The following is a 9150-nucleotide window of genomic DNA, read 5'->3' as shown; positions in this document are numbered from 1 at the left end:
TGCTCCAAAAATAGTATCAATTAATATTTGCACCACCTATAAAGTTAAACGCCAACTATATATGGCAAATTGGCAATCTAGTAAAATGCTAATTAAGAATAACAATAGACAACAAAATTTCCATAATTAGTATGAGTTTTTTTAATTAAATGTTTATTTAACGAGATATCCAAGAGTTAACATAATTCTTCGTTTGATAACCTAATGTTTTACCATGGGTCAAGTTTTGTTGGTGAGATTAGGTCATTGTCTATATACACAAAAATCCATCCTAACTTCAACTACACTGCTTTTAAAGCAAAAAACACCATAAGATTTTCAAGTATATTTGTTACAATCAACCACCATTTTCCATTTTATGCTTCCACTATCTCTCTAAATTATTTTCTCTAAACATAAATAAGGTCAACGTTGACTTAAAATGACAGTAGCAAAAGATGATAAGTTTGTTCCACATCCAGTGAAGGATCAGTTTCCCGGAGTGGAGTTTTGTATAAATAGTAATCCTCCTTGGGGTATGTTTTTTTTCCTGATTTAAAACCCATAAATTGTTATCTAATACGTATAGTTTGTGATTTGTATTTTTTTGATGCATGCAGCCGAAGCTGCTGTTTTGGCTTTTCAACACTATCTGGTGATGCTAGGGACCATTGTTCTTATATCTTCCATTATTGTTCCTCCAATGGGTGGAGGTCCTGTAAGAAACTCATAAATCTTAGTATATATATGTTTGAAATTAAAACTTTCAATATAAATATATAATTAATCTCTTATTAATTAATCATGTTTAATAATTAGGTGGAGAAAGCTTATATGATACAAACAATGTTATTTGTTGCCGGAATGAACACATTGTTACAGACATGGTTTGGGACAAGACTTCCTGTGGTGATTGGAGGCTCATTCAGATTCGTCGTTCCTATGCTATACATTGCTCTATCACATCGTTATAGTTTTTACTTTGAACCCGCTATTGTATGTTACGTTCAATTCCTAATTAATTATATACGTTTGATATTAATTTCTTTTGATATTTCGTATATTAAATTTAAGCAGTATGTATTAGAGGATTCTTTCATAGGTTTATTATGTATGTAGGAGGCACGTATTAAAACATTAGTTAAACGACTAATATTATATATAATTACTTGTTAATTTTGATTTGCAGAGGTTTCGTCATACAATGAGGGCAATGCAAGGAGCACTTATGATCTCTTCACTTCTTCCTATTATACTTGGATTCCTTGGTATTTGGAGAATCGTTGTCAGGTTTGTTACTTTTCTATTTATTTTGATTATATATTTGACTAGTTCGTGCAAAAGTCGTTTTTTATATGAACCAAATAAGCATCCAAATACTTTATCCAACGATTTCTTAAAAGTTAATATTTTAAATTTTATAAATTTAATGGATTATCACATAATAAACATTATAAAATGTTATAATTATAGGGTTTTTTTTTTTTTTTTTTTTTTTGTTGAAAAACGTTTTGTTTTGGTTTATTATGTTAGAAATCTTCAAAAATCATTTACACACCCAAAAAAAAAATTATTTTGTAAATTTGAATAAAAAACAACATCTCGTTAGTTTCACATACCATTAGCCATTTTATTCATCTCACCCGTGACGTGTCGTTCTAAAAAAACATAAACCTTAATTTCATAAATAAATAAGTAAATAACTAGAGTTAAGTGAATAAAAGGTAACCAACCTTTTATTTGAGTGTTGAAAATATTTATTTCAAAAGTATTCATAGCAAATAACTAAAATCAAACAGTCGATTTAATTATAATAAATAAAAAATTAAATATTATTTTATATTTTTTCTTATTCATATAAAATAATAAAATGTTAAATAAAATATACTGATTATCTCTTTTAATTTTTTTTTTTTAAATTTTGATAGTTGTCTCGATCTAATGAATAGGAACATAGTTAGGAACTAGAAGTGGACAAAAACGGAACCACAAATAAAAAAATTGAAATAACTGCATAAACTTAAATCAAAACGAAAACTGACGGTATGATTTTCAATTTTTCAAAAAAAAAAAAATTTCGCGGTGGACCGAACTACAAATAACGAACTACACCGAATAGATTAACGGTTAACCGAACTACAAATAATAACCGAACCACAGCTTTAAATAATTTAAACAAGTGTATATATATATATATATATATATATATATATATATATATATATATATATATATATATATAATAGTTATTAATAGTAATTAAAAATAAAGGGTTGAATCAGATATATATATATATATATATATATATATATATATATATATATATATATATATATATATATAATAGTTATTAATAGTAATTAAAAATAAAGGGTTGAATCAATATGGTTAAGCCTTTAAACTAGATAATTTATCAAAATTCTAACTTGCAATAGCTTTCTACAATTCCATTCTTGTCTAGATAAGCCCCTCACTCTTTTGTCTTCGACATATGGCAAACACCACATCAATATACAATAACTCACTATCTCATAAAAATCACAACTAATAACACCACATCAATATACAATAACTAACTATCTCATAAAAATCACAACTAATAGTCTTTGAACTTTTATAATTTATTAGTTTGTTAGTGTTTTAATTTTTCTTATATTTTATTATTTTTTATTAATACAACTAATAGTTTTTAAACTCGAAAAAAAAATACAAAATCCATGTGATTAATAAACCGATTGTTCATATTTTATGGTTTTGTGGTCTGCGGATTACCTGAGCGCATCAACTGAATTCAAACTCATGGCTTTATCTGCTAGGAGCTAAATCAGTGAATTGACTAAGAGGGTGTTTGGATAGGGAAAAAAATCACAGCTTATTGCTTATTGCTTATTTTCACCACAATAAGCTAATTTAAGTGTTTGGATAGGATGCTTAAAAAATTAGCTTATTGCGGTGGAAATAAGCTAAATAAGCTGATTTTAATAAGCAAGGGGGGTAATGCTTATTGCTTATTGCTTATTGCTTATTAGTCATTTTACTCATATAAGCTGTTTTGTTTGCCAAACACTTCAAATGCTTATTGTTTACTGTTTATTCCCACCGCAATAAACTAATCCAAACACATTTTAAAAAAATATTTATTCCCACCACAATAAGCAATAAGCTAATTAAGCTAAAAATGCATTTATCCAAACACCCTCTAAATTTGGGATTATTTCGATGATTGTAGGTTCTTAAGTCCGCTATCTGCGGTTCCTCTGGTAACCCTCGTCGGACTTGGTCTCTATGCACAAGGGTTTCCTCTAGTAAGTAAAATACTTTATTTACTTCGTTTAGGTTTTGTTCTGTAATTCTAATTCCTGTATTTGGATTCGAAATTGGAGCCACTTTTGTTGTTGCCCAATTCGTTCGAAACCAGAAGCTCCATGATCCAATACCCTACGAAACTCTTTAAAACATCAGCTCTTATTAACTGATTTTTGGACCCTCAGTTCCATTGCTTGTATCTATTTGTGGGACGGATGGGAGCATATGACCCCTTTCTAACTGATTACTCTCTTGATGCTCTTGTAGTTGGCAGAATGCGTTGAGATTGGGCTTCCCCAGTTAATTCTACTAGTTCTCTTCTCTCAAGTGAGTTTAATTTCTTGATTAATATCAATTCTTTCCCCAACTTCTCATCTTCAGTTATGTAATTGATTTGTGACGATTTATTATTCACAGTATGTCCCTTACTGGTACAAATCAAAGTGGCTTGATCGATTTGCTGTCCTTATCTCTGTAGCAATTGTATGGGCATACGCATCTCTTCTTACAGCAGCCGGTGCTTATAAAACTAGACCCCCCAACACTCAGTTCAGTTGTCGTGTGGATCGCTCTGGTCTTGTAAGCGCTGCTTCATGGTGAGCCACATAGGATTAAGGCCCTGTATAAGCTGACTTACTTTTTGAGCTTATTGCAGTTTAGTGTTTGGTAAAATCACAAAAGAAACTTACCATAGCTTATAAGCTAGCTTTTCAGCTAGCACACCAAACACAACCTAAGATAGTCCTTCATGGCTTATATTCATCATGTTCATTTGTTTTATGAATTTTCTTGTTGCAGGATAAAGTTCCCATATCCACTCCAATGGGGTCGACCCACTATTCATGCTGGAGATGTTTTTGTAATGTTAGCAGCTGCTTTTGTGTCTCTAATCGAGGTCTGTATATATATATGCAAAAAGTTGATTCGACCTACCTATTGGTTATTGCTTTTCATTAAAATCCCATTTTGTAAATTTAAATTTAAAATTCGGGTTGCAGTCAACAGGCACATTTATTGCTGCAGCAAGATATGGGAGTGCTACACATGTTCCATCTTCTGTATTAAGCCGTGGAGCTGCTTGGCTGGTGAGAAGTGATTGTGTGTTATACTAGTTTTTTAGACTTTTATGAAAAGGGTATTAACGTCTTTTGCACATATGAGATATCGAAAGAGAGTCCCTATCTCACCTTGCTCAACTTTTTTGGGTAGGACAAAGAATGGCATTTCTTGTCTCATTGACAGGCTCAGTCCAATGCATGTCAGACGCAGTACAACTTGTTTTGTTCTGTCATGTCAAACACAGTACAACCTGGATGATGATGTTAGTTTCTAAACACATATTAATCTTTTTCTATAAAATCTTACAGGGAATTGGTATATTGATGGATGGGTTATGGGGCACAGGAACTGGCTCAACTGCATCAGTGTATAAAATCAACTTAAATGACTTTATCTTTTTAATAACATTTTTCACTTTCCTTTTCATCCATGAATGATGTATTTTTTTTTGGTGTTTTTTCATAGTGAAAACGTAGGTCTTCTAGCTGTAACTAAAGTGGGAAGCAGAAGAGTGGTACAAATGTCTGCAGGTTTCATGTTCTTCTTTTCCATTTTAGGTTTGTTCCTCTGTCTCCATCTTCATCATGCTCCAATATCTCCATTACTTTTAACAATTTTAATATAATTTTCTCTTGATTTTAACCAGGAAAATTCGGCGCCATTGTAGCTTCCATACCTTTACCAATCATTGGAGCTCTCTATTGTGTCTTGTTTGCCTACATGTGTAAGCATAATTCTTGATCTTCAACACTTCTTTCATCCAACAAAAACCACAATACATAGATTTTTTAATATATGTATTGTGACATGACATAACAGATTGTACTTTCTTCTTTTTGTACTGCTTGTACTACTTACTGTACTGAGAGACTGATGTCAGTAAGACAAAAATTGCAGCTTCTGCTGGTCTAGGGTTACTACAGTACTGCAACCTTAACAGTTATCGAACAAAGTTTATCCTGGGTTTCTCACTCTTCATGGGTCTTTCCGTCCCACAATATTTCAATGATTACGTGATAACAACTGGAGCAGGCCCTGTTCGCAGTAGATCCACTTGGGTATATAACAAAAAAAGTTCACTTTTAATTTTTTTTTCTATAAAAAAAAATTAAAATATGATTTTTTTTTCTTATTTACAGTTCAATGAAGCGATGTTGGTGATATTCACGTCTCCAGCAACAGTAGCGGCTATTGTGGGTATGTTTCTTGACAGGACTCTGGGGTATAATCACAAAGATGTAAGAACAGATGGAGGAAGACATTGGTGGGGAAAATTTAAGTACTTTGAAAGAGATGTGAGGAGTGCTGAATTCTATTCCCTTCCTTATGGACTTTCTAAGTACTTTCCTTCTGTTTGATTCTTGAATCTTGATTTTGTGTTTATTAATATTTTGAGATACATTCATTCCAGCCTATAGAAAAGAAAAGCATTTAGCTTATTTGTAGGCTTTTGTAGTCTTGTGAATATGACTGTTTGTAATGAAAGAATGTATCTATTAATAATTTAATATTCCAATGTATCAATATCATGACATGGCTTATTTTTCTAAAATGGTTCTCTACTCCTCTTAATCGTAGAGGTGCACAAAAGGGTCCTGAGCCCAACTGAAATGTCTTAACTGGGCCTATAATGATAGGTTTTGGGCCTGCTCCAAAAATTGTATAACCATTGTAGAGGTGCACATAACATATACAGACTTTGAACTGGTTTTCTCTAGACAGGTGTCGGTTATAATGGGTTTGGTTTTTTAGGGAAGTGAAATTGCCTTAAAAAATCGGTTTGGTTACGGTTTAAAAACTAGTAAAAAACTCGGTTTCGGTTTTGTGGGGCGAGTTAAAAAACCGATTTACTTAGTGCCTCTCTAAACCGGTGGGGCCCAGTCCTTTTTATATCCAAAATGATTGATCTTTATACAGTTACTGCTACTATGTTCGACTCATCCTTTTGTATTTTGGTTCTTGACTGAATTTTGTTTAAGGGAGAAATTCTCCTTAAAATGATATTGAATATGTTAAACGATTGTGGGCAACACGATTTTTATTTTCTCAATACATTTTTAGCCATTATATTTTCATTCTTTTCAAAATGGTATAAAATATGTTCAATTTCAAATTGAATAGTTTTAGGTGGTGCATTGTTTTAAACATGTATATAAGGTTGTCTCCTTCATTATATTAAGCATATAAATTCAACTTTTTACTTATGAATGTTTTTAGGTGGCCCGTTGGTTTTTAACATGTATATAAAACTGAAATCATTTCTATTTAAATTTTTGTTTGATTTGTACAGAATTTGAATTATATCTATGTTAAATGACAAAATAATCTTCTTCTTTTTTCAATTTTTAATTATTACATGTTTGTGCTATAAATTGTTAAAAATAAATTATAAATCATTATAATCTTTAAATATTGTTTTTTATGTATGATTTTTTTAATTATAAAAGTTGGTTATTCTATAAAAATGATTAACTTAGTGGCCACAAAACAAAACACATTTTTTTTTTCATTTTCTATTCAAATCTAGTTTATTATTATTATTATTATTATTATTATTATTATTATTATTATTTTTGTCTTGGTGTTTTTTATGTATGTTGTGTTATTAAAAATTATTAAAATTTTAATTTTACAAATGAACACCTAATAATTAAGAAATATTTGGTACTTGATGATTTATGATTATCTTTTAGTTATTTGAGTTATTTTGAACAATATTGCTTTATTATTTAAAGTATAAACTTATTCATCATTTCTTTTTAATTAATCCATGTAATAAAGCAATCCACTCAGACCAGGGTGAAGCCTATTTAGCAATAACGACATTCGACATAGCGTGGATTGATGGAACCTGCAAAAACTTTTTCCAATGAAAATTCGAGCAACAATGATTTCTTTTACTATCCTTTTTTGGGGTCAAAATTTAAATTTCAAATCTGAGACATTGGTAATTCATGTAAGATGTGTATGAGATTTTTATGGCCATATTTATGCATATGTGGCTAAGAGGGTTTTCTTTTCACCCTCGTCTTGAGATAATTTTTTTCTTAAGGACCATGCATTTTTTCCTTCAGTTGAGTAGTAGACTTTATTATCAGCTCAATATAGAGGTGTGTGACTTTTAGTCCCAATAAATGGGTTTATGGCCTGCTAGGTAGGAATCTCCTGAGCTGAAAGTTCCATACATGCCTTATGCTGCTCAAGAACCGGTGAATCTTTGTACACATTCAATATATAATATAATATTATTGATCTGCTCCTCCTGTCATCCACTACAATATGGACCCTGAAAACCGATTACATAAACCCATTTTCAATAATAGAATAATCCTTGAACCCATATGTTAAATGTGGCTCGAGTATTTACATGGAGAATTTGGAGCACTTGAAACTCAATGAAGCACTTGGGTGTGACATCCTCATTTTTACGGCTATAAAAGACTAGTTTTGTTTATGCTTTATAAAAATCAGAGTACCTCTTTTAATAAAAATGTTGCGGAATTTGTTCTCAAAAAAAGATGATAAATACGTTATCAAAACATTTCCGAAGAAATGTATTTTATTTCATTTTAAAACATTTGGGATGACATTGTCACTACAGAAATATAAGCATAAACAGAACTTACATTCATTATCATTAGTGATTTGCATCTCCTTAATCTCTCAGTGTAATGTAACTTCATATCGACACTCTTGATACAAATAAACTTGAGCGGGTCAGGTTGGGAAACCTGGTGAGTACATAAGGATTTCAATCCCACAATGTTATATCATATATATAATTTAGATCTCACAAAATATACAATTTTCCCCATATATATAATCGACTCTTACCCCACCCTGTCAATCCACACAATGAGACTATCCATACTCTCGGACCTTAAATTTTACCTCTTACTCCCAGATCTAATCCTTACTCTCGGATCAATATTTGTGCCCATTCCATACTCTCACATTAGGGACAAATGTCTATGTCTAAATCCATACTCCCGGATTAATGACGAACAATTATGTCCTGTCCATACTCCCGGAATAATGACAATTGACTATGTCTTAATCCATACTTTCGGGTTAATGACAATTGACTAAGTCCAATCCATACTCTCGGACTAGGTACGAATAAATATGTCTAATCCCAAAGAGTGTCATCATATATAAAGAGTGTCATCGTATCCAAGTGAGTCATCACATCCAAGTGTGCCATCACATCCAAGCATGCCATCACATCCAAGCATGCCATTGAATCCAAGCATGGCATGAGATCCAAGCATGACATCACATCCAAATGTGCCATCGTATCCAAGTGTGCCACCATATCTAAGTGTGACATTAGAATGCCCTAAATACCCAAGTCACATTTAACACTATTGTCTGATATTTTTGAGGTATTGACAATATGAAAGTATAAAATGAAGTAAATGAGATAAAACTGGAACAGAAACAACGACGACTTGGAGAATCTTTATATATTTACTGACAAGGTGTTCTTATTGCATTTCTCAGTGTATTTTCTATAATTATGATACGAATAAATCGGGTAGGTAAATAATAAAGCAAGTTTGTTCAACTACCAGTATTTAATTGTTATTTATTTTCCCAATAAAGTCAATAAGGTAGTGTTGGTCATACGGAACTGGATTGAACGAGACTGAACTGAACGGAACAATATATATATATATATATATATATATATATATATATATATATATATATATATATATAGAGAGAGAGAGAGAGGGAGAGAGAGAGAGAGAGAGTGAGAGTTAGATTCATGTATGAATTTTAATTATTGTATGAATGTATGAC

At 31.2% G+C, this 9150-nt stretch overlaps 1 protein-coding gene across 1 annotated transcript; it reads left to right on the top strand.

Annotated features, from left to right (window-relative positions):
- Nucleotides 1–338: 338 nt before the first annotated feature.
- On the top strand, nucleotides 339–5896 carry LOC145053996 (nucleobase-ascorbate transporter 4-like). The gene is made up of 14 exons (XM_079002130.1): nucleotides 339–515; nucleotides 600–697; nucleotides 799–975; nucleotides 1169–1269; nucleotides 3209–3284; nucleotides 3553–3612; nucleotides 3703–3881; nucleotides 4084–4180; nucleotides 4284–4370; nucleotides 4653–4711; nucleotides 4810–4901; nucleotides 4991–5068; nucleotides 5242–5402; nucleotides 5484–5896. Exons 1-14 carry the CDS (start codon nucleotides 422–424, stop codon nucleotides 5700–5702), a joined length of 1578 nt encoding a protein of 525 aa, XP_078858256.1. The 5' UTR covers nucleotides 339–421; the 3' UTR covers nucleotides 5703–5896.
- Nucleotides 5897–9150: the final 3254 nt, after the last annotated feature.

The sequence above is a fragment of the Lactuca serriola genome, chromosome 5 (genome assembly GCF_051521515.1).
Source record: "Lactuca serriola cultivar US96UC23 chromosome 5, Lser_US96UC23_V15, whole genome shotgun sequence".
Taxonomy (NCBI): Eukaryota; Viridiplantae; Streptophyta; class Magnoliopsida; order Asterales; family Asteraceae; genus Lactuca; species Lactuca serriola.
Note: the sequence above shows the minus strand (reverse complement) of the source record. Positions and strands in the feature narration are given on the sequence as shown.